Raw genomic sequence first — 27,466 nt, 5'->3', positions numbered from 1 at the left:
CCCAGGCCGGGGCTGGGGGGGCCGCTCCGCCCCGTGGCGCAGTTGGATTTTCCAACACAAACACCGCCCCCCTACCCTCCGCGCCCCAGCCCCGCCCCCTTCTCATGGTCCCGCCCCTCCCCGCGCCTAAGTCCCTCTCTCAGGCTCCGCCCCGCTTTCTGCCGGTCCCGCTCGCCTCAGCACAGGTGCCGAATAGGATGCCGAATGCGGGGTACAGGGTTCAGGGTGCAAGGTACGGGGGTCCAGCACAGATCCCTGCCTGACAAACCCCTATTCCGTTTGGATCACGCGCCCTTCCAAAGTAAGCCCCGCCCCACTCGCTCAAGTCCTGCCCAGAGATTTAGCCACATCTTCTTTAGGCCCCACGGCCCTGCCCATTCGTTCAAGGCCACGCCTCCCCTCCCTCTCAAGACCTCCCACTTCCCTTGCTCCTTTCCCGGTCCAGTAGCTACTCATAGGAGCTCTCATCCTCCGTAAGGCCTGGGCTTCCTCCTTCCCCAAACCCCCAGCATCCCATTGAGAGACTTAAGGCTTGTGGTTGTGGGTGTTTTAATGCACTGAGCTCCAATACAATTCTCCCACCTTTATGGCTAGCACAACCGGGTACTACCAGGGCCCCCTCAGACGACAAATTCAACCAAGGTCAAGGCCAGAGTGAGGTCCAGCGTCTGTCCGAGGTGCATTATCAGCCTTGGCTTTTAGAGTCCTCGACCCTCCCTCAAGCGGTGAAGAAGGGGAGGTCCTCTCAGTTATCCAGGCTCATGAGTAGAGCAGTGCCCCTCTTGATCCAATGATCAGATGTCATGGTCCCAGAGCGGAGGTCGATGCCAATGACAAAGGATGCGCGGTCTGAGCTGCCTGCCCGGTTGGGATAGTAATAGCAGGGACAGGAGTACATGCCTTCGGGGAAGGAGAGGAGAAAGAGTCAGACCCTGAAGCCTCTGGCAGAGCAGGGCAGGAGCAAGTGTGGGGGAGGGGTGGAGCAGAGACTGGGTTAGGATCCAAACTAGGGATGGAGCAGGCAAGCTTGAGGGAACTGTCCCACCCTTGGCACTCTTCTTGCGGCTCTCTGTAGGCCGGAAGTGGATGGTGGGCATGAGGCAGACAAGCTGCATGGGCTCTGCCTCCACCAAGCAGGAGTTCTTCCGGTCCCAGCCAGCACCCTCCAGGTATAGGCCCCGAACCCAGACACCATCCTGGGGAGACATGGGGGCAGGTTGGGGGGAAATCTAGACCCTCAGTTGCCAGCACCCCTGTCCTGCCACCTCTCCTCCCCTCTCAACCAATTGTTTCCCACCTTTGCTCCCAGCACCCTCCTCCTCCACCAGAACCCCCTCTGCTCGGAACCCCGAGCACATCTGGCTCCCACCTTGGGTGGATACACTAGGTTGCTGTCGTCCACAGTGGAAACAATAAACTCCCAAGAGAGGCTGTCCACTGAAATCTGGGGATTGAAGGTGAGAATAAGGGAGGACCCCCAAAGAGGAGAGCAGATACATATCCTCAGCAACCGTCCCCATCACACTTTCCACATTGCTCACATTGTTTTGGCGAGCTGAAGACTGAAGGACAGCAGTGAGGAAGCCAGTGGGAAAGGTGAAGCCAGACAGCCAGAAGATCACAGGAGGCCGTGTGCGGCTGGCCCACAGCTCAAACTGTTCCACCCGCATGGCCAAGTCCCGGGTCCATGAAGCCAATGGCTTTTGTGAGGGATATGCCTGGAGGAGGAGAAGGCAGTGTGTGTTTATTCATTCACTTATTCATGCATTCAAATCCTTGTTTCAACACTTGGAGCAGCTATAAGAAGAATATATGCTGTCAGCCCCTGTTCCCCAATCATAGTTCGGCACAGCTCTCCAAAAGCCAACTCCCAGGAAAGAAGCATAAAATGACAACTATTAACAATAGCACCAGTAATATTAACCAGTTACCATTAATGAAGCACCTTCTAGCATTGTGCACAGTACTGGGAATCCTTGAAACATCCTTGGAGAGGCTAGGAACTTACCCTGAGTAAGCTTCTAACTAAATAACTTTTCAAAGTCAGTCAGTAAAGGGCAGAGTCAGATTTCCACCTTGAACTTGTCTGGCCCCAAAGCCCAGGCTCACTGCTTTTTGCTATATGCTTCCTTAAAACCAGGAGGTCACCGGCCCAGGGGTGAAAGGAGAGTTCATTGTTGGATTAGGATCAACAGTAATGTAATCTTGCCTTTCCCCAGAGCGGAGGGACATGGGCATCAAAGATGCAATTGAAAATCTCTTCCAGGCTTGTAGACATGACGATGAGGCCCTGGATGCCTTTTTCTAGGTCTGTCAGTGAGAACCTGAACAGGGTAAGGTGGAGGGTTAGGGATGGGATGGGCCTGGGAGAGCCATCACAGGCAGGGAGTGAAGGCCTTTCCTCGTGCTCCCTCACCACGTTCCACAGAACAGCCCTCCATCTTACAGGATGGTCTCCATAAGCTTGTTGTATCTCTGAATCTCCTGAAGAAGCACCACATTGAGTGGGGAGGGGGTCCATAGCCAGCAGTTTTCGGGTCCCTTCATAGTCGATCATTTCAGGGATCTTCTGTTTCACATCAGCAGCCAACTCAAGGACCTGCCGAGGCAGGAGCTCTGAGCTCTGAGTGCAGACCCCTCTTCCTCATTGCTTTCCCTCCCCCAGGTGTCTGTCTGTCCTTACCTTCTCTTCCCGGCTCTGGTCTCCGGCCCTGGTGGGTGTAATCTGGGGTTGCAGGGAAAGCAGAGTCTCAAAGAGAGCTCGTGCCTCAGTGATCTGGGAGGCCGCATCTGCATTAGGGTGCTGGCCAAAGGTCTCGGGGGGGTCCATGCTGGGCAACATGCTAATGTACTCCTTGTATGAGGCCAGGCTCCCATCCTTGGGGATGAAATAGGTCTCCAATACTGACAACCTGGGGAGCCACCGCATAATTATCCCTGTGTCGTGGGGACTCTGGGGCTCCCATGCCAGGCCAAGACCCCATTCCTCCAACTCCTGGCTCTTGCTCCACCCCCCGCCCCACAGTCCCACAAAGCCTGCCTTCTCCCAATCTCACATTCTCTCCTCACGCACTTCCCCTGCCCCCAGCCCATTCAGCGCCCCCCTCACCTGTAGGAGGGGGTGGATAGAGCCTGCTCACAGAAGTAGTCGTTGATGTAGGTGGTGAGCAAGCGCCGGTCCCAGTCATCCGTGACGTGTCCGCCATAGTTGACACCAGCGATGAGGTACTTGAGCGCATCCCAGGGCGTCTCCTCATACTCGTCCAGGTAGAGGCTCAGCAAGTTCTCTGACACCTGTGTGCGGTCCCAGCCCGAGCCCCCAGCCCCACGCACAGTTATGGCAGGAACCCTTCCAGGGTCGCTTTAACACAGGCTTCCTGTCAGTGGCTATTCCTGCAGGACAGCCATGGGGCAGGAAGTGTAAGGAGACAGGGCTGGGATGAGGGACCCTGGTTAGCACAAACCTCAAAGTCGGAGTCATTGAAGCCACAGATGATGTTCCAGCCGAGCTGCAGGAACTTTCTGCGTTCAAGTAACACAGAGTGGAAGAAGCACAGTGCAAACAGCAGCTTCTTATACTTGGAGGGTTTGGAGCAGCGGGAAAACTGTGGTTCTGTCATCAGTTGGTAAAGACGGGTCATGTTGGCCTTTAGGCCCTGGGGACAATGAAGTACAGAGGTGGGATGACATGCATCTTGCTTGGCCCTGCCACTAGCACCGTCGTGTACAGTTGTGGAGGTTGCCCATTGCACAAGGGCACTGGCTGAAGGGATGAGTGGAGGCTGAAATCCAGCCCTTGAGCTGCATGCCAGGGTGTGCGCTCATTCACGGGGCTGCGTGCCTTTCCCTGATTCACACACGGACACTGGATGGGCTAGTGGCAGCCCTGTCTTCTTGTCTCCGCACCCCCCCCCCCGCCTTTTGATCCCCTCAACCACGATGTTCTCAATGGTGGGTAGGCCGACTCAATTTGGGAGTGCCAGAAAATATGCACAGAAACATAAACGTGCACTACTGATGAAGAAAAATGTACACAACTATGGGCAAAGGGTCAATAGATAGTGTCTCATCAAGGAGGAATGTTCTATGTGATTGGATTTATCCGGCTTCATGAACAGGTTGGGATTTGGCCTAAGTCTTACAAATGGGAAGGATGCGACGAGGCTGAGAGGAGGGGCTTAGTTTCCCAGAGATGGGAAGAATTGAAGAAATAAAGGCACAAAGGGGAGATAAAGTGAGAAGAGAAGTCTAACTGAAATCAAGTGCAAGTGCTCAGGTGGGGAAAGAATGGCCATGAGCAGATGGAGTGCAATAAGAAGGGCAGTTGGAGCCGTTTGGACCTGATTCACCAGGTATCCTGGAGCCATTTCTGTCTTAAGTAGGACAGTGATACGTTGAAAGAGTATTTTAAGAAGACTCGTATACGATGGACAGAATGGAGCAGGGAGAAAACAGAAGTAAGAACATTGGATAGACCAATAACAAAAAGAAAATATAATTTTTAAAAATACCATTTATAACATCATCAAATTATGTAAAATACCGTGAAACCACCGAGTCCTAACCGCTGGACCACCGGGGAATTCCCTTTACACATCTTTATAGAGAAACTTACAAAACTTTATTGAAATAAAGAACAGGGACTTCCCTGGTGGCGCAGTGGTTTAGAATCCGCCTGCCAACGCAGGGGACACAGGTTCAGTCCCCGGTCCGGGAAGATCCCACATGCTGCGGAGCAACTAAGCCAGCGCGCCACAACTACTGAAGCCCGCGTGCTGCAACTGCTGAAGCCCGTGCGCGTAGAGCCTGTGCTCCACAACAAGAGAAGCCACTGCAGTGAGAAGCCCGCGCACCACAAGGAAGAGTAGCCCCCGCTCGCCGCAACTAGAGAAAGCCCGTGCGCAGCAACAAAGACCCGACACAGCCAAAAAAAAAAAAAAAAAAAAAAAAAGAATAAATGGAGAGACCTACTATACTCATGGATTGGGAGGCTCAATATCCTAAAGACGATGATTTCCCCCAAATTGATCAATAGAATTTTTCTGGTGAAAACCTGACAAGCTAGTTCCAAAATTTATGTTGGAGAATAAAAGGTCAGGAATAGCCTGGAGAAGGACATTGGTGAGGGGACTTGCCTTCCCAGCTATCAAGAATTATTATAGGGCTATATAGTAATTAAGACAGTGTACATTGACCCCAGGATAAACAAGTTGACCAGTGAACTGAATAAAGGACCCAGAAACCCATCTGTATATATATGACATGATTGGGACATTTAACAAAATTGGAGTATATAATACATTTAGATTAAAAGAGTGTATCAATTTATTGAAGTTGGCAACTGTGCTTGCAATTATATAAGAAAACATTCTTATTCTTAGGACTGAGCCCTTTACACTGAAATACACTGAAGTATGTAGCAGTAAAGGGCCAGGATACATGCAATGCGCTCTCAAATGTTTCAGAAGAAGTGTGAGTGAGAAGAGAGAGAAAACCAGACAGAGATCAAACGGTAAGGCAAGTGGGACAAAATGTTAACAACAGATGAATTTGGGTAACATACATGTGAGGGTTCTTTGTACTATTATTCTTACAACTTTTCTGTAAGTTTAAAATTATTTCCAAATAAAATATTTTAAAAATATTGGCCTCTTTGTCAGCTTCCAAAAGAAATCTGGTTGCACCAACTATACCCTGAACGTCCTACTTTCTCTGAAGGTTTGGTGGGTCGCAGGAAGGTTCTGCGTCACCAGCAAGCAGCATTTCACAGGAGGCTCTCCTGGGCTGAGCTAGAACAGGGCCCTCTCCTCTGGTGACCCAACCACGGCAGAGCCATCCTCTCTGATTCCTCTCTCCTCCTGGGTTTTGCTCCAATTCATCATTGCCTCCACGCTCACTGCTTATCATGCCGACCTAAACAGCACCTACCTCAGGGCCAACACATCTCTACCCATCACAGAGGGTGGGGCTCAGCCAACAGAGGGCCCACGGGCTACCAAGGCACACACCTCTCTTAGAAGGCAATAAGAAAGGCTCTTAAAAAATGAACTAAAAAAAAAAAATTCTGTTTCTTTGGCAACACATTTCTGGACTGTTTTGACATTTTTAAATGGGGGTACAGAATGCTTTTGTTGGCAGAAAAGAATATAAATAAAAATCAACTTTAAACATATATTTTTAAAAATTAGTGGCACCATTAACAAAAATGGGATGAGGAGGTAATCTACGCGGAGGATGACTTGTTTTGAGAGCGTGGGATTTATGGTGCTGGTGTGCCAAAAAGAAATGCTTCGTAACCAGATGGAATTCAGACCCGGCACTGAGTTTGATACTGGAGCCAGAGATGGGGATTGGGGTTGAAATCAGGAAGAGGACAATTTCTCCATCAACTTGTGAAAGGAGGAAATGTAGAATGAGGAAAGGACAGGAGGAGAAAGAAACACAGAAGTAATAAATAATGTGGCAAGAAACAGAGGGGGGGACCAGAAGTGTGTGTCAGGGAAACCAGGGAGAGGGACAGTCAACTGTGCCAGCTGCCTCCAGGTGGTCAAAAAAGATTTAATGATGAAAGACATCCACACACCTGTGCATTCAAACGGTCCTCATTTATTGAGCGCCTACTACATGCGCGTCCCTGTGTTAGTCATAGGATGAGCAAAACGGTGAGGGGAGAAAAAAGACATGGCCTCTGCCCTCTTCTTGGAGCTTACAGTCTAGAGAAGAAGTCAGGCATCAACCAGAATCACACTAATACGTGTAAAATTCCCCACAGCAGGAAGACCAGAGGGAGTGGTGAAGGTTTTAGGAGTGTTACCTAGACATGGAGGTCAGAGTCTTTCTGAGACAGTGCTGGTGGGGCTGAGACCTGAAGGGGCAAAGGAGGGGACGGGGAGGAAAGCAGGGAGGGAGGGCAGCACATGCAAAAGCCCCAAGCAGGAGAATACAGGGTCTATCAAGGAAGAACAATAAAGCAATTTAAAAATCAACGGTGTAGGTAGAGCAAAGAAAGTGAAGGGGAGAGCGGTGACCGACAAAGCTGGGGAGGCGCCCGCTGGGGCACACAGGCCATGTGACTAGGGTTTTGATCTTGATTAAAAGCAATGAAAAGCTACTAAAATAGATTTAAGTAGGAGGTAAGTGGGTAGGATGCAGCAACATCATCAGATTTTAAATCTGCAATTCACTGATTGCATTCAACGGTGACCTTGTAATATTGGAGATAAAATTTTCAATAGAGTTGGAGGGTAGGAAGGAGAAAGGCCGGGAAGTGACATCTGGGAAAGAATGTAAGGAAATGTCGGGAGGAGGAAGGGTCTGAAGGGTCCAAGCGCTAGTTATACACACTTTCTTTGCCTCCTTTTCCTACCTGTAAAATGGGGGTGATAGTACTTACCTGATAGGTGTGTGTGTGTGTTAAATGGATTAATAAATGTAAAGCATTTAGAACAATGCCTGGCATATAATAACACTCAAGAGATGTTAGCTATTACTATTATGTTCTAAGAGTTTGGCGCACAGAAGAGAGAAAGGAGGTGGAATTTTTTAGAGGACAGTAGAATCAAAAAAAGCCGTGTTGTTGTTAAGGTTAAACCCTCTCTCTGAGGCCTGGAAGAGGAAAGGTAGGCCAGATGGCACGGTCGCTGCTGGCTGTCAGTTGCCCATACCTTTGGCGGCTCTGTGGTCATCTTGATGCTGGCCTGCAAGATCGAGATAGGGAAGTCTGGGTGGGGGCTGGAGCTGAGCCAGAGGCGGAAGGAAGGGTGGGGATCCTCCACCTGCAGCTGTTCCACCAGTTTGTCCAGGTGAGGCATCCATGACAGCGACAGGTGGCAGTTGGCCAGAAACACCCAATGTCCTGCAAGGAGATGCTGGATGTGGTGGCAACCATTCCCTATGCCCCACCTGTCCCCCCACTTTCCACCTGAGTGTGTGTGGTGGTTGGGAGAGATGGGGTCCAAATGCTCAGGTGCCACCCTGGGGCCTTCTGGAGAAGTGGGAGCTGCAGTTACAGCAGGGCGAAGGAGGTGGCAGGTGGTGGGCAGTCGGGCCAGGGACACAGATGGGGGCAGAAGAACAGGGCGGACACTGACCCTGAACCACACCCTCTCGGAGAAGCCGAGCCGCGATGGGGGCCTGGCCCTGGCCCAGAGACAGGGCATGGAAGCGCTGGGCCATGCCTGTGTGCTCTGCCAGCTGGAGCAGGGCACTGGTGGGGTCCACGCCGGGGGACAGGATAAATATGAGTGGGGTCCGCGGGGCTGAGTCTTCCATCACCTGCCGGCAGCACAGGGCGTGGGCTCAGGCAGAAGGCCGGGTGAGGCAGTGGGACAGAGACTGAGGAAATGCGGGCGGCCGACTGGGACAGGGAGAGGGAGGCGGGGAGGAAACCAAGCCACTGACCAACTTCATGTTTAGCACAGGCGGCTCAATGAAGCGGGAGCCAAGGTTGGAGACGATGAAGGAGGTTACGCAGAACGCCACGCGGTCCTGGCGCAGGGAGCGAACGATCAGCATCCGCTGCATTTCATTGCAGGCGTTCTCCCACTCACCTGGGGGTGAGGTGAGTAATCGCAGGGAGAGTGAGTCGGGAAGAGCAGGGGATGTAAACAAAGGGGCACCTGCAGGAACGCTGGGTCAGGAGGCAGGTGCGCTGAGGGAACTTGGGAGAGAGAGGGGAGGAATCAGAGAGGGAAGAGCGGGCACGCGGCTGAACGAGGGCGGGAGAGAGGCAGGAGAGGGAGGCCTGGCGCCCAGGCACCTGGCAACATAGCCTTCTCCGGGGTGGCATTGGTGTACCACAGGTGCCAGTCACGAGGATACTGTTCAAAGGAGTTCATGAGCCCGTGGAAGTTGGTCAGTTTGTCCAACTCTGTGATGTTATCCCAGTAGGCGTCTGCGAGCCAGCTGGTACAGGGGTTATCCATTTGGCCCTCGCGATCCAGGACCTGGGGGGGGAGGGTGGCGAGGAGAAAACGATTGACCAGGAACACCCCAAAAGAAGAATTATCTCTCTTTTCAAGGTGGAAAAGCCATGATGAGTATTTCATGAAACAAAATGAATAAATACAGGAATCTGAGGTGAATCGGAATTCACCTTTATTGGGGAAATAAGTGGGGTGGCGGGGGCGGTGGGGGGGCTAGGTCTCTTGAGACGCTGTGCGGAGATGGCACAGTCCGAAGTTAGGAAGAGGGCGCCCTCTGGTGGTTGCCTGGCAATAATGCCTCCTACCCGAATGATTTCAATTGCAGCCTCACCCTTCACAGAAGCACAAACTAACTGTTCACTCACTCATTTACCCTTTTTAACAAATATTTGTTGTTCACCAACTATGTGTTTTAAGCACCTGGGACACACCACTGAACAAAACAGACAGACACCTCTGTGCTTGAGGAGATTATTTTCCAACATGAGACAGCGGATACTGAACCAAAAACATAACAAGTAAATTATCTAGTACGATAAAGGTGGCAGTGCCACGGAAAAAGAGAATAGGTTGAGGAGGATAAGGCAGATTGGAAGTGCTGGGGGTAGTCTGAAATACTAAATAAGAGAGTCAAGGAAATCTCAGTGAGGTGAGATTTAAATCAAGACTTGAAGGAGGGGAGGGGGAACAATTTTCTGGCAGAAGGGACAGCCAGTGCAAAGGCCCTGGGGTGGGATATGTCTGCGACGGGAGGAGGCCCGTGCAGCTGGAGTGGACGGAGTGTGGAGCTGGGCAGCGGGGGATGACATCAGTGATGGGGCATCCATTTTCAAAGAATCTCTCTGGTCGCTGTGTTGAGAGACTAGGGATGGCAGAGGCTCTTGCTAAAATCCAGATGAGAGGTGAAGTGAAGGTGGCAAAAGGAACGAAACTGTTGTCCAAGGAGGGTGTGCTGACGGATCAGGGAACCGTGGTATGGTTGGCAGCTTTAAGGGCCCACCTGAGGTGTACAGTCATGGATTTAAAGTGAGTCCAGTTGGTGTGGGCATGTTTTTCTCCAGCCAAGCTCAGCTGCATGGGCCACACTGGGACAGAGGGGAAGGAGAGCTGGATCTTACCAGAGCGGTAGCTTCAGCGAGCAAATGCCACACCGTGCCGGGGGTGAGGGGGGGGGGTGGTGTGCAAAGGGGCTGAGGCTGTTTACAAGGGAGAAAGTGTAATGGTGGCCACGAAATTAGGCTGGGGAAGGAGTGGCCTGAGAAGCAGTGAAAGAGTGGCCAGCTCATACCAATCAGCTGGTCGCAGGTAAGGGGCCCAAAGCCCCGCCTGTAACTCGGGCAAGGAGGCACAAGGCAAGTCACCCCCCGCGGCCCCCCCAGGAGTTTGTCAGGCGCCTGCTCCTGCCAGCGTTCCTCCGCGCACGCGCACTCGCTGGAGCCTCGGGCCTTACCCTCTGGGTCTGGAGTCCATCCCCAGCCTCGTCCGCCCCACCCTCCGATGTGCCCTCTGCTCCACTCACCACGCCCCCGCGCAGAAAGAAGTTGTATTCATCCATGTTGAGTTTGCCGGAAGTCTCCAGGATCTTGGCACACATCTGAAAGCTGAACAGCAGCTTGTGGCGCTCGAAAAGGGTGCGGCAGGTGTACCTGGGAGGGGACAGGGGATGGGGGTGCGGGAGGCAGGGTACTCAGCATGAATGCCTCCTGAGAGAAGAGCAGACCATCACAGAGCCCTACACAGAAGGAGGGTCTTACTCAGCTTCGAATCCAAACCTCCTGTAAACAGCCAAGCATTCGGGGCACTAGAGAGAGGACGTGGTTTCCCCAGAGTTTCCTCAACAACGACTGGACCCCTGCTACGTGCCAGGTACTCTGCCAGGTCCTGAAGACACAAAGATGAACAAGCGCAGTCTTTGTGCTGGAGGAAGTCAGGTAGAGTGGGGAGGACAGGCGAGAGGCCATCGGCTACCATAGGACGTGATGAGTCCTATACAAGGGTGGCAGCCCCCGCCCTGCCTGGAGCAGAGCTGCCGGAGGTATAGCCGAGTTACCGAGTGATGCGGCAGAGCGGAGAGGGGAGGACGCCAGGGAGAGCTCAGAGCACAAGCAAAGCAGGCAGTGGGGGCGGGAAAACCATGGCGTGCAGGGGGGTCAGCGGTGCTCAGGCATCCAGCGTAAGGAGGGGAAAGGTGAGGCTGGGAGGCAGGTGGTGGCCAAGGCACGGAGGACTTTGTGGCCACTGGACACGAAACAACCACCAAAGAGTGTAAGCCGGGAGTGGCATGGCCAGATTTCTGTGTTTGAAAGGCTCACGCTGGCGCCTGCAGGAGGACAGATTAGAGAGGGACAGACTCGGAGGCAGAAGGACCTGTTGGGAGTCCGTTGGGGAATTCAGAAAGATCACGGCGGCCTCCACTGAAGTGCAGTCATGGCACTGGGGAGACCCGGGTGGGGTGGGGGAACAGTTTGCAGAAAGAATCATGAGCAAAACCTGGTGACGGATCTGAGGGGTGAGGGACAGCGAAGAGTCAGGAACACCTCCTGGCTTCTGGCTTGGGTGCCTGGGAGGTGGGTGTTGGTGCCACTCAGGGGTGTGGCCCCGAAGAAAGAGGGAAGATAACGAGTTTGATGTGAAACAAGCTGAACTTGAAGGGTCTGTGGGACGTCCAGGCAGAGGGGTCAGGAACCTCGCTACTCGAAGTGCGAGCCACAGACCAAGGGCAGCAGCTTCACCTGGCGCTTGTTAGAGATGCAGGCTCCCAGGCCCCAGCCCAGACCTACTGAATCTGAGTCTGCATTCTAACACGATTCCCAGTGCGTCGTGGGCACGTGAACCGTTTGAGAAGTGCTGGTATAGGAGACGGTCCTACACACAAGGCTAATGCTCAAGGGAGACCTGAAGAGAAGATACACTGAAACAGGGACTAGTCAGCCCGTGGATGATGGTTAGACCCCGACCGTGGACGCCACCCAGGGCAAGTGTATGGAGAGAGGAGCAGGGGGACAGGAGCGGTGGCATGGGGCAGCACGAAGGCACAAGTAGCAAGAGGGGTCGGCGGAGAGCCACCGGGCCTCCCGCCGAGCTCGCGCGGCGCGCGGGGAGGCGCGCAGACCTGTAGACGGCGTAGGTGTGGTACTCGTTCAGGTAGTCGATGCGGTCCTCCAGCTTGTTGCTGCGATGGCTCTTGTCGATGCTGAGGATAAAGAGGCTGATGTAGGCGTCCAGCGAGAACTGGTACATGGGGTCGATGCGGCCCATGTCGTTGAGCACGAAGAACAGCACCGAGGCCCGCTGGGCGCACGGGCGGTAAGCCTGCGGAGGGGGCGGAGTCAGGGCCGGAGGGGCCGGGGCTCGGGCAAGGAGGGGGCCGGGCCGGAGGGCGCAGGGGCTCACCTCTCGGGCCAGGTCGATGTTGATCTCCGTGGTTTCGCTGGTCTCCAGCTGCTCTGTCACCTCCGTGGCGGTTATCTTGGAGGTCTGCAGGGTGTTCACCAGCTGCACGTCGTCTAGCAGGGAGCCTGTGGCCTCGTTCAGCAGCCTGGAGGGAAGCCAAGAGGCACGTGGATGGAGAGGCTTTAGGGGTACTGGGCTGGGGTGGGGGGGGTGGGGAGGCCCCCCCATCAGCCCCCCGGGGCTGTAGTCAGGCCTGCGAGACCGGCGGGCCGGGGGTCGGGGGAGGCAAGGTCTCACCGAAGGATCTCGTCCTCCAGCTCCTTGAGCTTCCTCTTGCCAGCGGCGATATTGATGACCAGCGAGTCCTTCTGCTCCTCCAGCTCCGGCCGCTCCTTCCGGACCACGATGCCCAGCAGTTGGGCCTCCAGGCCCTGGGATCGCCAGGACTCGTGGTGAGAATCCCACTGCGGTGACCTTTACCCGTTTCATCCCTTTACCCCTCTCAAGCCCCGCATCTGCAGCTGCCCGACACAATCTTAGCCTTTTCTCAGTCCTGCCGGACTCTACAGCCCTTCCGGGTGCACCCTAGTTCAGTCTAGGCATCAGCTCCCACCCACCTGTTCTTTGACAGCAAAGTTGACAATGGTGGTCTTGGCTGAGGTCTCTGGGCTGTAGTGGGGGTTGGAGAGCTTGGTGGTGATGTAGAATCGGAAACTGGTATTGTATTCCACCTCCTTATCGCCGATGCGCATCAGCAGCTGACCACCTGCACCCGCAGGAGGGTCAAAGGCAAGGACCCCACGTGACCAGGTGTGGGCTGACCCATTGTTCCCCAACTGGAATCCAGTAGCAGTGACTCAGCCTGCCCTAATGGCCCCAGCCCAGGGCTGTCTGAATACAAGGACAGGTAAGTAGAGGACAGAGCCAAAGACCCAGCCCTTTCTCCCCCTGTGTCTGACTTGGCTGGGCTCTAGGATTTGTCCTCCAGCCCAATCCCACAATAAGCCTGGGCCCTCACCAGTTCGAGCTACAGATTTGTTGAGCACAGGGTTGAGTGTGGGGTCCAGATACTCCTGCACGTTCTGGAGCAGTACTGGGTGTCCAAACTGGATGGCCTTTTCTAGGACTCGAAGGTAATCGCTCATCTGCAGATCGATGATCTGTAGGCCCTAGAGAGCAAGGGAAAAGACGCAAGAAATGCTGCAGGATACAAGGGGGGTAATGGCCTAAGGGAAGGACCTCAGGAAGAGTTAGGCTTGGGAAGAGAATCTAAGGGGACAAGTCAGTCCCCCAGCCTTATACCTGACTTCCTTCCATGTTCTTGATCCATTTCAGGGCCTGGGCCTGAGGATCAATCATCAGTGCCCACCTGAAGGAGGAAGCGTGAGTCAGAAGACAGGCTCTGCCCTTACTCGGCCTCGTGCTCCCAGCAGCATCCTTACCTGTTGCCACGAGTGACGATGATGCCATTCTCAGTGGAGAAGGCATCCGAGGGCAACCCTTGGATGTTCCAGTCCCGAACTTTGGTAGGATTGGACAGGAATTTATCAAAGGTGAAGTGGGGTGAGCAAGGAACTTGCAGCTCCGAGATCTGGGTGAGAAGAGCCCCAAGCTTCAGCCTGGAGATCTGAGCCCAGCACCCCTGCCCCTTCCCGACATCTCTGTTACTCCCAAAGGCCACAATCTCAGAGCCCATGAGCTCACTCGTCACGCCTAAGCCCTGCCTCACCTTCCTGATCCAGATTTGGTTGACGATCTCATCCCGGTAGTTGGTCAGGAAGGGTCCCATGTAGGACAGGAAGGCAGCTGCCAGGAGACAGTCTCCCACCAGGTAGCCCAGATCCCCCTCCAGGCCCTGGAGGACAGCAGGGGAGGTGTAAGGCTGCCTGGGCCCCCAGCCTGGAGATACCTGGACTGCTGTGAAGGCACTCTCCTCTGGACACTATCCAGATCAGAGAGAGTCTTTGCCTCTCCTAGACCTTGCACGCTGAGAACTCTAACCTACTCTCACAACTTTTGAGTTCCCCGTCCTTTTTTCCCTTTTCTTCATATTTGGGCCATGCCGTGCGGCTTACAGGAATCTCAGTTCCCCAACCAGGGATCGAAGCCGGGCCATGGCAGTGATAGTGCCGAATCCTAACCACTAGGCCACCAGGGAACTCCCTTGAGTTCCCCATCTTTAACAGCAATGTTTATTTCTTATGATAAGGCCTAACCCTCTTGTGAAGCCAGGAGCTCACCGAGGGTAGAGACGACATGCCCCAGGTCGGCTTCAATCAGGCCAGTGGGCTATGTCAAGGGTCCTCGTGTGTGCTTTCTAGCCCTACCTAAACCCAGAAGCAGATCCCCCATGGTACAAAAAGTCTCTGCTTCTACTATTCTCACCAAATGTGAGGAGGTGGAGGGGAAGAACTCCCATGCCCCATTCTTGGATGTCCCTACACCCAAGTATCCCCATTCCCCCCGCCTGTCCCTCAACCTAAACGGGACGGGAGCTCTTGGCACTGGTGGGCAGGGAAGAAGGACAGCCAGGTGGTGCAATGATCTCACCTTCACCGTCTCCTCCCATCGGGCCTTCTCGCCAGCCAACCCAGACACCAGCATCCCGGCTCGTTCCAGCTTCACCTCCATCTCCTCGGACTTCTTGCGAAGCTCCTCCTTCTGTGCCAGCTTCTCATCGTACTGTTTCTTCAGCATCTCCAGTTTCTCAGCCACCTGGGAGGGATCAGAGTACAGGGATCAAACACGGGGCTTGAGGCCAGATTTTTCTGGCTTCAGATCACCAGTCTGCCGGGTTGTGGGAAAATGAACCTCGGGGAAAATGATCTCTTTGAGCCTGTTTCCTCACGTGCAAAATAAGAACAATCAACACCTGCCCTACAGGGTTGTTGTGAGGAGAAAAACAAGATCAAATATTTGTGATAAGTTGCGTTTTCTTTCCCATCCCTCCACCACCCTTTCCTTGAGCCTGGAAACTACTTGGTAACGGACTCAAGGCTGAGTAGGAGACAGACCTCTCGTAGCATAGTGATAAAGCACACAGGATGTGTTGGCAAGAGAGGACCAGATAGCACAGAAATAACCGCCACTCCGTGCCAGAGGCCACACCTAAGGTGAGACCTTGAGAGAGGAAGAAGGAGTTAGAATGAAGCCAGGAGCTGCTGGAGGGAGGAAGAGGGAGTCCATTCAGGAAAAAGGCCCAGGTCCGAGGTCCCACCGAAGATGGGACCTGGGAAGAGCCTTACCTCTTGGAGAAGCCTCCCTCACCTCGACTCATTGGAGGTTGGAATATACCACTCAAATCATTTTTTTTTCTTCTTGGCCGTGCCGTGCAGCTTGTGGTATCTTAGTTCCCGGACCAGGGATTGAACCCGTGCCCTCGGCAGTGAAAACACAGAGTCCTAACCACTGGACTGCCAGGGAACTCGTTATCACTCAAATCTGAAGTCAAGAACTGACTGTGTGGTGATTGTTTTGTAATGTTTAGAAATATCGAATCACCATGCTGTGCACCTGCAACTAACATAGTGTTGTAGGTCAATTATACTTCAAACAAACAAACTTATAAAAAAGAAATCAGATTTGTGATTACCAAAGGCAAAGATAGGGGGTGGGGGAGGGGAATCGGATGAAGGCAGTCAAAAGGTACACACTTCCCGTTATAAACTAAATAAGTATTAGGGATTTAATGAACATGATTAATATAATTACACTACTGTATGTTGTATATGAAAGTTGTTAAGAGAGCAAATCCTGAGTTCTCATCACAAGGAAAAAGTTTTTCTTCTTTTTCTTTTCTTTTGTCTCTCTATGAAATGACAGATGTTCACTAAACTTATTGTGATCATCATTTCATGATGTATGTAAGTTAAATCAATGTGCTGTACACCTTAAACTTATACAGTGCTGTCTGTCAATTATATCTCAATAAAACTGAAAGGGAAAAAAAAAGAACTGAGTCTTTTCCAGGACCCGGTATGTGTGCCTGACTGGCGAACAGTAATTGTGTCTGTGAACACACCGTGTCACCTGTTCTCTTCATGAAGAGGAACGGGGAGCTGGCCTTACACCAAGTGCCTGCCACACAGTGTGCACACGATAAACATTAGTTCTCTTTCCTGCTGCATCCCCACTGGGAGAGGCAGTCTGCAGCAGTGCAAAGAGTGCTCAGATCCTTGCCCCACTTTACTGAGTGATGGCTGTAAGGATAAACGTGGGTTGTAGCACAACGCCTACTGTGTAGTAAGCAGGCAGGACCTGGGCTCAGCTATTGAGGTGGACCTCCGAGAACTTGGGAATGGGAAAGGTAGCTCTCCAAGGAATATTTTTTAAGGCAAAGTGGAGATTCAAAATGTCACCCTTGAGTGACAGGACGGCTTATAGGTCAAGTCTTGGTAGGAATCTGTTGGAAGGCATTAGCATCTAAAGAAAGAAGGTGTCACTCAGTGATCAGCTGGGCCACTTGGAGGCTGGGGACCTACAGGGAAATGTAGGTCCCCTTGCACACGCGTGTTGGGTTATCTGGCAGGCTCTACCGCGTGACCCCTGTCATCAGGTTCACGCGACCCCCTCCATGCGCTGAGGCCATGCTCATCAGCAACACTCTGATTATAATTCGGCTTCCCATGGAGACTGGTCTCTGGGGGGGCAGCCGGCCCACATGACGGATCTATATTTCATTATTTATTTTGTGTGTGGTGTTGTCTTCACTGTTTTTATTTTTCATGCAAGAAATACATGCACAAGGTTAAAAACCTAAATAATATAATAAAAGGGGTTATAATGAAAAGCAACAGTCCTCTAGCCCACTTTTCCTACCCAGTCCCATCCTTCAGTAGCAAATTATTTTTTAACCATTCCTCTTTTTATTTCTTCTGGTAATTACTTCCATATCTCTGACTATTACGCTTATGCCGCTACTATACACATATATATACATACACACAGTTTTTAAATTTTTGCAGTTTTAATCTTTTTTTTAATTAAAAATTATTATGAAACATTTCAAACCTAGAAAAAAGACTAATATAAGCAATACCTATATACCCATCACCTAGATTTAACAGTTGTTAACATTTTGCTATATTTATTCCATCAACTTGTTTTTTGCCAAAGTATCTTAAAGTAAATTGCAAACTCATGACATTTCAACCTTAAATACCTCATAAGGCATCTCTTTTTTAAAAAAGGACATAATCATAACATCATTATCACACCTAACATCATCTTTATCTTTTTTGAAAATAACTTTTCCCATTTATGTCTTTTTTTTTATACTATTGAAATTTTATTTATTTATTTTCAAGAAACAGGATTTTATAACAATTTCTTTTGCTGTGTAATACAGTTTTTATATTGTATGATGTTTTCTTCTTTTTTTTAAACATCTTTATTGAGGTATAATTTTGAATAGTGAATATGTTTCACATGAATCAACATTCTGAAGCAACGAAAACGTATACAGTGAAGGGTCCATCTTCCTCCTACTCCTGACCCCAGCCCCCAGCCCCCAGCCCCCAGCCCCAGCCTGAGAGAGAACCACTATCGCCAGTTTCTTTTCTTTTCTTTTTTTTTTAAATTTATTTTTGGCTGCTCTGGGTCTTCGTTGCTGCACGGGAGCTTTCTCTAGTTGCGGCGAGTGGGGGCTACTCTTCTTTGCGGTGCGTGGGCTTCTCATTGCAGTGGCTTCTCTTGTTGCAGAGCATGGGCTCTAGGCGTGCGGGTTTAGCACGCGGCATGTGGGATATTCCCGGACCAGGGATCGAACCTGTGTCCCCTGCGTTGGCAGGCGGATTCTTAACCACTGCGCCACCAGGGAAGCCCTATCACCAGTTTCTAGCGTAGGCTTCCAGACAGAGTCCATCAACAGTAAAGAAAATGTAAGCACCGTGAGGGCAGCAGCATGTTCACCACTGACTCCTTAGACCTAGGGTAGTGCCCAGCACTCAATAAATATTTCTTGAATGGATGATTTTTTTTCAAAAAGATAAACGATAACATTCAATAGCACTGTTCTGTACTTTACTATTTTTTCTATATAAATTTATTTGTTTATTTTTGGCTGCGTTGGGTCTTCGTTGCGGTGTGCGGGCTTCTCATTGAGGTGGCTTCTCTTATTGTGGAGCACAGGCTCTAGGCGCGCGGGCTTTGGTAGTTGTGGCTCGCGGGCTCAGTAGTTATGGCTCGTGGGCCTAGTTGCTCCGCGGCATGGGGGGTCTTCCCAGACCAGGGCTCAAACCCATGTTTCCTGCATTGGCAGGCAGATACTTAACCACTGTGCCACCAGGGAAGTCCCTGTACTTTACTATTTTTTACTTGTCTCCAAATCAGTTCTTGTCAAGCTGCCTCATCCTTTTTAACAGCTGCAAATAATTTTGTGTATGGTGGAACCATAATTTATAGAACAAGTCTCCTGCTGATGGACGTTTGCGTCTTCCCAACATTTTCTATTATAATGATGCTGTAATGAATCTCCTCCGTGTACTTGCATAAGCACATCTTGACGCTGCTATTTCTTTTCTATTTTAATTGTTTACTTTGTGAATAAGTAACTTAAAAATTCAAGAGGCATAAATAAGAGCATGAAAAATCTTCCTCCCAGCCCTGTTCTCTATCTACCCAGCTTCCTTCTCGAGGTAGCCAATGTGACCTGTTTCTTGAATATTCTTCCAGTGCATCCTCTACGGATACTACAAGTATATTCTATACAGCTGTTTCCTGGTTTATCAACGTTAGACTATTTCTATGGACTCTATGCTGTGATAGATGAAGATCTGATTCCCTTATACCTCCATACCACCAACCCTTTCTCTCTACTCCTAATAGTTTTCTCTCTCCTACTGGCTACCTTTATAATGTTAAATAACACGGTTTTTGTTTCTTTGTTTTCTACAGCTCCTCCAAGCATGTGGACTCTTAATTCCCCGACCAGGGATCTAACCTGTGCCCCCTGCAGTGGAAGCGCAGGGTCCTAACCACTGGACCTCCAGGGAAGTCCAAACATGTTAAAACTGAGTTCTATTTTATCTACTGCAAAAGCATTGCCCTGTCTTTCCCTCAGCCCCCAGTGGACCTGTGTCCACTTCCCAACTTTTTAGGCTGTATGTCCTATTTTTATATCGTCGAGGTTGACAACATTCCCATTCAGAGGCCACTCTCGGTCTTCTGTGCTCTGTCTCTAGATTGATTATAAAGGTCAAATGCCAGTAAACAGTGTCGATGTCATTGTGACCCGGGTTGGTGCCCAGTGTGAACCAGGTGGCTGGCTGTGAGCTCGCGGCTGAGACACATTCTGACAGGTCACTGTGTGCCGAGCTGGTTGTTAAATACTTCTTGTATTATCCCTGATTATGTGTGTTCTCTTTCAGAAATTCTTATGGGTTGGATCGTGTCTCTTATCTCTCTCTCACGTTGTCTGTTTCTGGTTTGGGGTTTTATATTATAGTCCATGACGTTGTCCTCCTACCCTTCCACCCAATGTCATACTTTGATCATTTAAAAATTTCCCAGAATTCTTTCTTTTTCTCTGTTTGGACTTTCATCATCCTATTTTTGCTCTGTGGATGTCATTTCTTCCTTAATCACTCTGTCTGATGATACCAATTAGACTAGGTCTGCTTTTCCAAGTTTTCTCTGTAACCTGAATTTTCTCTGGGTTTATTTTTTCCTCTGGGATCGTGTCTTATTACGGTTTTTTGTTTTAGTCATTCCCTTGTGCGTTGGAAGACCTCCTCCAGGACTTTTTCTCACCCCTTCTCCAGGGGAGGTGGTGACTGATCTGACTGGTAAAATTGGGAAGAATAAACTGGGACTGCTCGACTGAGCTCAGGCCCTTTCCTTTTAGGGGTGAGCACAAGTCCCACTCTGGCCCCCCAGAAATGCCCAAGACCAGGTAACTCTGTCTGAAGATGGGGTCCCTACTAGGGGGGCCGCTTGTTCACAGACGTCAGCCACATCCTCCAACTTAGCCTTTAAAGGTGATATTTTGGCCAAATGCCTTTTGTATTATTTCTCAATTTGCTTAGAACTTGGGTATAGAAGAAGGCTGCTAGTTCTCAGATCCGTTCAAGAGTATACGTATTTGCAGACCAGAAAACACACCACAAAGTTTTTGGCGGGGCTGGGGGTTTCCTGCGCAGACAGTAGGGTGTGGACAGGTGTTTCAACCTAGGTGACCTGCAGAGGCTGGTATTAAGCCCAGTGGGTTTCTACACTTGTGTGGTTGGCTTTTAACCTCTATGGCCTGAGTGAAGGTCTTTTTTTTTTAAATTTATTTTTATTTATTTATTATTTTTGGCTGCGTTGGGTCTTCATTGCTGCACACGGGCTTTCTCTAGTTGCGGCGAGCGGGGCTACTCTTTGTTGTGGTGCGTGGGCTTCTCATTGCGGTGGCTTCTCTTGCTGCGGAGCACGGGCTCTAGGGCATGCGGGCTTCAGTAGTTGCGGCATGTGGGCTCAGCAGTTGTGGCTCACGGGCTGTAGAGCACAGGCTCAGTAGTTGTGGTGCATGGGCTGTAGAGCACAGGCTCAGTAGTTGTGGCACACGGGCTTAGTTGCTCCGCGGCACGTGGGATCTTCCCGGACCAGGGCTCGAAACCCATGTCCCCTGCATTGGCAGGCGGATTCTTAACCACTGCGCCACCAGGGAAGCCTCTGAGTGGAAGTCTTTAAGCCAACCCTGTGATATTCTGACCTGGGCAGGTGGCTGCAGCTTTATCCATGGGTGAGTGGCTATTTCTATAGAAGCAGGATGTTTGAAGGAGGGCAACTTCTAGGAAACTGGACTTGGGCAGAGGAAAGATGTAGTCTGCAAGGGTGGCCTTAATTAAGAGTATTGCAGTGGGCTTCCCTGGTGGCACAGTGGTTAAGAATCTGCCTGCCAATGCAGGGGACACGGGTTCGAGCCCTGGTCCGGGAAGATCCCACGTGCCGTGGAGCAACTAAGCCCATGTGCCACAACTACTGCGCCTGCGCTCTAGAGCCCACGAGCCACAACTACTGAAGCCCGTGCGCCTAGAGCCTGTGCTCCACAACAAGAGAAGCCACCGCAGTGAGAAGCCCGCGCACCACAGTGAAGAGCAGCCCCCGCTGTCCGCAACTAGAGAAAGCCCATGCACAGCAACGAAGACCCAATGCAACCAAAAATAAATAAATAAATTTATTAAAAAAAAAAAAAAAGATAGCATCAACCAAGTTAGAGGGCAAGTGAAGATGAAAAACTTGGAAGCAATGAATCTGTCTTTCCAAAAGGGAAATGGTTAAATAAATGATGGTCTACACACACACACACACACACACACACACAAAGACTTCCTTGGTGGTCCAGTGGTTAAGACTCCTCACTTCCACTGCAGGGGGCACAGGTTCAAACCCAGGTCAGGGAACTAAGATCCTGCAAGCTGCGTGGCACGGCTATTTAAAAAAAGAAAAATGATGGTCTAGCTATCTACTGGCATGACATGCAGCGGTAAAAAGAAAGCAGAAACTCTTTTTACACTGATATAGAACAATCTTCGATATATAAGTCAGTAATATAGGAAGGTGCAGAACAGTGTGTGTAAGTAATATAAAAAAAAAAAAGAAAAGAAATTTTGCCGATACAAGCACAGAACATCCCTGGATGGAGAAACAATAATTTGTAATATGGGTTGCTTTCAAGGGAGCAGAGCTGGTGGCTAGAGAGTAGAAGGTGGGAGAGAGAATTCTTACTGGATATGCTTTTGTACTTTTTAAATTTCAAACCATGCGGATGTATTTATATTACCTATCAAATCAATGATAGAAAATTAAATGATAGACTGGAAGAATTTTGAACTCTTGATAATAACTTATATGCTGCCTGGTTAGGGAGTTACTTGTGCATATATCTTGTAGGAAATCACCTTCTGGATTGTCTAGCCCGCTCACAGGAAATACCCCTCTCTACCTCCAGACGACCCCGTCCCCTCCCCAGGCTCCAAAGCCCTCACATTCCTCCAGGTCCAAGCAGCAGTGTGATACCTTTGTCCCATCCCCCTGGCAAAGACACGTTTGCCACACAGATTTCATCGGCTACTGTCTCAGGGTCCCTCTCCAAAGGGCCCCCAACGAAGGATAGCAGACATTGCCGACTCCCCGGTCAGCCTTGGGAAGGGCTCCTTGGGGACAGTGCCCCTGTGCCTTTGTAACCCTCTCAGTCAGCTTAGCTTTCTGAGCCAGAGGCAGCCTGTCTAAACAAGGCACAGACGGGGAGGCAGACAGGACTGTAAGGGAGAGGGGAGTAGAATTTGACAGGGAAAAATAAACAGTCAGGAAGCATCCTTCGGAAATCTGGGAGAGGGACCACCTCGGAAAACGGAAAACGCGGGTGTGAGGCTCACCTCACGCAGCTTCTCCTGGGCCTCGGCCAGGGCCGCTTGCTTCTCCTGAAGCTGGGCCAACGCAGTGTTCATGCGGATCCGCTTGGGCTCCACCACCCGGTACAGCCGCCCGTACAGCTGCGGGGAGACAGCAGGCACCCTCTTACCCGCCACCCACTCACCTGCCCGTGATCCTTCCTTCCCACTTGGGTCTTCCATCCCTCCTCCTCCTGGGCTGGCCTCACTGCTCCCCACCGCACTGGCCACCGCTTACCTCCATGGCGCGAACCCACATGCAGAGGGACTTGGCAGCCAGCGACACGCGGCCGATGATGTCAGGCTGGAAGTCCGGCTGGGCGCAGTAGGCTCCGATCTTCTTCAGGACCTTATCTGAGATATTGTCCTTATCAAAGTGGATCAGTGACTTGATGAAGTTCTGTTCCCCTGTGGGATGAAGGTAGGGGGCCTCAGTCAGAGGGCCCAACCCCCCTCCTCATCCAGGCCACATGCTTCCTGGGCTCAGTTCCCAAGGCCAGCATATCTGCCCTCATCCCGAGCTCCTTCCGCTGACCTTACTCCCTTCTCTAGACCCTCGAAGCTCCCAGGGCCTCCAAGGCCTCCGCAGCCTCATCTCCCATCACTTACCTTCAACATTCTCAGCCCGACTGCCCCACACACCACTCTTTCTATATACTCTGCACCTTCTTCTAGGGCAGGGGCCACCAAACCACAGCTTACAGGCTACATTCTACCACCAGAACTCAGAGCAGGAAAACTATCACAAGAATAAAACAGAAAGACTCTTGTTTTCCCTTTTCTGATTCTTGTGTTTTTGGAGGATGGGCGAGCGAAGACATTCCTGTCCTTGGATTCTGTGATATATTCCTATAATTCCTATAGCTTTATGAAAAATTTTTTTTTTTTGCTTAAATTAAGATGAGTCGTTTTCTGTTACTTACAACCAAAGAAACTTGACTGACATTTATGCCTTCTCTTCCTTACTAGGCTCTGTGCTTTGAGGGTTGGTACAATGCATCCTTCATCTCTGTCTCTCCGAGTGCCTGACACCCAGCTGATGATTAGGGAACGCTGGGTGGACTCACGTTAATTACCTTCCGGATCCCTGGCTTACCTAGCTGCCTCTTGGCCTCTGCCCAGGTGGGCTCGCTGCCTCGGAGAATCATGACTGCCTGCAACACCATCTCTACTTGGGCAGGGGGCCGTCCATAAGACTTGATCTCTCCTATATCCTTCTTGTTCAGAGACTCCAGAGCCTGGGAAAAGGGATTAACTTGGGGACAAGAGTCGACTCAGGTGGCAAGACAGGTTCCTTTATGGAGATAGGACCCAGCTGAAGTTCCCCTCTTCTTCCCTACTTCCCCAGGGACTTTGAGAACAAAGGCGGCCGGCCCCACCCCCTTCCTGAGCCCTCCCGCCCCGATACCCGCATGGCCTCTTCCAGGGCTGGCAATGCCTCTTCTAGATCCTTCTGGGCATTGTCAGCTAGGGCCTGGCACTTGACTTCCTCAATCGCAATCTTCTCACTATTGGCTGTGACAGCCTACGGATGAAAAGAAAACGAGGGTTTTGACTTCACCTTGAGCAAAAGTGGCGGTGACGGTGTTGGTGGTAAGAGAAAGAGAAAGCTAAAGAAAACATGAGGAGTGGAACTCCCATTCCCTGCCCTGTAACCGGTGGAGACTGGGGAGCCCCTGCCCGGCGGGCGCGGGGAGCAGGGGGCACGCGGGGCGGGAGCAGTGCAGGGGAAGGGGGCGGGGCCACCTTCTGCTGCTCATCCGCTTCCCGCTTCTGCTGCACGATGATGACCAGGTACTCCTCGCACTGCTTCTGGAACTCAGCCACCTTTTTCTTGGCATCCTCCAGCTCCAAAGACATCACTTCCACCTTTTCCCTAGTTTCATCGATCTTAAACAACCCCGTCCGCAGCTTATTGGCTTGGTCCAGCAGCTCCTGCCGCTTCTCTGCCAGCAAGCTAGGGGACAGAGTAGGATCGGGGCCTCAGGAGCCGGGGCGCCCAGAAAGGAGAGGTTCGTTTAGTCTCTTCCTTCCCAGAGCGGCTCTGGTCCCTGTCTTCCTGCCCGTTGCCACCGACACCATCCTAGTCAGATTTTTATCATTTCCTGCCTGGATCATTGCCAACAGCCTCCCAACTGGTCTTTCTGCTTCCAGACTCTCGTGCCTCTGATTTACTCTACACACCGCTGTCAGAATCAGCTTGCTTGCTACTGTTTTCATCACACCACTTCCCTACTTGAGACTCTTCCCCGCTGTGCAGCAGACAGGGGGGCTGCAGTGAACCAGAAAACACAAACTTCTCTCCAGGGGGTGGCCATCCCTGGGCTCCAACCTGTTTTTTTCCATTTGAGAATGAATATGGGCTCAGTATCGCCACAATTTCTGATGCTTCAAGACAGACTGGAAATCTGGAGTTTTCTAAGGCTCCCCAAGTTTTAAATGTTGGCAACTCGTTCAAAAATGAGTTTTAACATTGTACAGCCAAAGAAAAATGTCTATGCAAGATTGTTTTCTGGATTAAGTAATAATATGCATGTAAAGAACTTAACGCAGTGACTGGGAAATCCTAAACAGGATGTTAGCCTATGTACCCAGGGAAGGCAAGGACTTCATTTTGTTAACTGGCATATATATTACAAGCATCTAAAATAGTGCCTGGCACAGAGTAGGTGCTCAAAAATATATTTTAAATGAATGAATTAATGTTGGCTATCATTATTATTACAAATGGCTTTTTCTTCACCTTTGAAGTACTAAATCCAATAAGTGAGGTTTTTTTTTTACCTTACTCTTATATCCTTCAAAGCAAATTATTGTGTTGTGCACATAAAAACTCAGTCAGTACAACTTAATGAATGAATATACAATTCTTGGGAATGGTGGAAAGTCTAGAAGATGTTAAAGGCAGACAGAAGAGGACCTACATTGTCATATATACCCAAAATATAATGTCACAGTTGTATTGTGCTTGGGAAGAGAGACATCATTCTAGAAGATAAGGACAGAGAGGTGTATAAAGTGGTCACAGCCAGAGGGCCCCTGAGGTGGCCACGTCCCCTGGAAACCCCATCTCTCTGTTTAACTTCCTGGACAGAATCAAGGTCTCTGGCATCTCTGCCCTTCCACATCAACATCCCAGTTCTCGAGCGGGTCCCCTTGGCCAGCTCCTGGATATTTTCCATGACTTCATTTCACCAAGCACCCTCGAAAGACACCAAACTCCCTGGCCCTCTGTGCCCCCTAGTCTTCATCATACTTTTTATATCCAGATACAAGTTCCAGGTAGTTGGTGGGTGTGACGTAGTTGTGTCTTCGAAGTTCCAGCAGCATCTTCTGGGAATACTGAGCCACTGACCAGTGCATGGTGACGAAGATCTGGGCCACCTTCCTGTGGATCTGAGGCCAATTCGTAGAGGATGTGAGACAGAGCAAGAGTAAAGGCAGACAGAGAACAGAAATGGGCGGGAGGTGCAGGGGGGTGAGGAAAGGTGGGGAGGAGGGCCTCACGTTCTCCTGGGTCCCCAGGTCTGCTCCCACCAGATACTTCTCAGCCACCTCCAGCAGGGCCTCGCGGGGCCACTCTGAGAACCAGTTGATGGTTGTGCAGTTCACCAAGGCTGGGTACTGGCGGATCCAGTTCCTGGCGCGGGTTTCGAGAGGCAGTTAAGCCCAATCGCAGACTCAGCCTCCAGCGACGGGCTTCGTCACAGCTCCACCCGCTCCCCAGGAACCTAAAAGCCCCACCCTCGTGCCCCTGTATCTCCTTGTCCAGGTTTTGCTCCCCTCAGAGCTGATTCAGTGCAGAATTTAGAAACAGGTTCTGCGGTCAGAAAGACCCGATTCCACACCAACTAGGTGTGGATCTTGGGGCAAGTGATGTAATCTTTTGAACGTCATTTTCCTTAGCTCTAAAATGGGAATAACAAAACATACTAACTAGAGCTGTTAGGGGATTCAATGGGGTGACACATGTAAAATGCTTAGCACAGAGCCTGGTACATACGCCATAAACCAAAAATATTAAAAGATAAACAAAATGGTAACCCAAACTGCCTCTCTGCACAAGTTCTCTGTCCTCCTATTTTCCGATGCCCTTGAAAATCTAGTCATACCAAGAATGGATCAAATGTGGTGTATACACACGATGGAATATTATTCAGCCTTAAAGAGGAAGGAGATTCTGGCACCTGCTACAACATGGATGAACCTTGAGGACATTATGCTAAGTGAGATAAGCCAGTCACAAAAAGACAAATACTGTATGATTCCACCTCTACGTGGTATCTAGAGTGGTCACTCACAGAAACAGAAAGTAGAAGGGTGGCTGCCAGGGCCTGGGGGTGGTGGGGGAAATGGGCAGTTGTCCAGTGGGTATAGAGTTACAGTTTTGCACAATGAGAATGTTCCAGAAATCTGTTGCACAACAGTGTGAATATACTTAACACTGCTGAGCTGTATACTTAAAAATGGTTAGAGACTTCCCTGGTGGTGCAGTGGTTAAGACGCTGTGCTCCCAATGCAGGGGGCCCAGGTTCAATCCCTGGTCAGGGAACTAGATCCTGCATGCATGCCGCAACTAAGAAGGCTGCATGCCGCAACTAAAGATCCCGTGTGCCACAACTAAGACCTGGCAGCCAAGATAAATAAATAAACATTCTTTTTTAATTTAAGAACTTCTCTTTAGTAAAAAAACAACAACAAAACACTTAAAGAAAGTGAAGAGACAAGCTACAAACCTGAAAAAAAAATGGCTAAAATGATTAAATTTTATGTGTT

The 27,466-nt window shown here is 50.6% G+C and overlaps 1 protein-coding gene across 1 annotated transcript in view; it reads right to left on the bottom strand.

Moving 5' to 3' along the window:
- Positions 1 to 532: 532 nt before the first annotated feature.
- DNAH2 (dynein axonemal heavy chain 2) overlaps positions 533 to 27,466 on the bottom strand; it is a 94,997-nt gene continuing 68,063 nt past the window's right edge. Inside the window, 31 exon segments of the mRNA XM_059907447.1 lie at positions 533 to 900; positions 1,046 to 1,196; positions 1,370 to 1,444; positions 1,542 to 1,718; positions 2,210 to 2,324; positions 2,447 to 2,514; positions 2,516 to 2,599; positions 2,684 to 2,912; positions 3,110 to 3,294; positions 3,465 to 3,656; positions 7,665 to 7,855; positions 8,091 to 8,274; positions 8,401 to 8,549; positions 8,759 to 8,945; positions 10,444 to 10,570; positions 12,037 to 12,236; positions 12,318 to 12,462; positions 12,615 to 12,748; positions 12,935 to 13,083; positions 13,336 to 13,486; positions 13,620 to 13,686; positions 13,760 to 13,908; positions 14,047 to 14,172; positions 14,868 to 15,032; positions 22,676 to 22,792; positions 22,929 to 23,098; positions 23,787 to 23,928; positions 24,099 to 24,215; positions 24,437 to 24,647; positions 25,947 to 26,086; positions 26,198 to 26,330. Of these exon segments, the coding sequence (XP_059763430.1) occupies positions 746 to 900; positions 1,046 to 1,196; positions 1,370 to 1,444; positions 1,542 to 1,718; positions 2,210 to 2,324; positions 2,447 to 2,514; positions 2,516 to 2,599; positions 2,684 to 2,912; positions 3,110 to 3,294; positions 3,465 to 3,656; positions 7,665 to 7,855; positions 8,091 to 8,274; positions 8,401 to 8,549; positions 8,759 to 8,945; positions 10,444 to 10,570; positions 12,037 to 12,236; positions 12,318 to 12,462; positions 12,615 to 12,748; positions 12,935 to 13,083; positions 13,336 to 13,486; positions 13,620 to 13,686; positions 13,760 to 13,908; positions 14,047 to 14,172; positions 14,868 to 15,032; positions 22,676 to 22,792; positions 22,929 to 23,098; positions 23,787 to 23,928; positions 24,099 to 24,215; positions 24,437 to 24,647; positions 25,947 to 26,086; positions 26,198 to 26,330 (4,585 nt within the window). The 3' untranslated portion in view covers positions 533 to 745.

Source organism: Balaenoptera ricei, chromosome 20 (assembly GCF_028023285.1).
Source record: "Balaenoptera ricei isolate mBalRic1 chromosome 20, mBalRic1.hap2, whole genome shotgun sequence".
NCBI classification, from domain to species: Eukaryota; Metazoa; Chordata; class Mammalia; order Artiodactyla; family Balaenopteridae; genus Balaenoptera; species Balaenoptera ricei.
The sequence above is the reverse complement of the archived record's forward strand: the minus strand, read 5'-3'. Positions and strand labels throughout refer to the sequence as shown.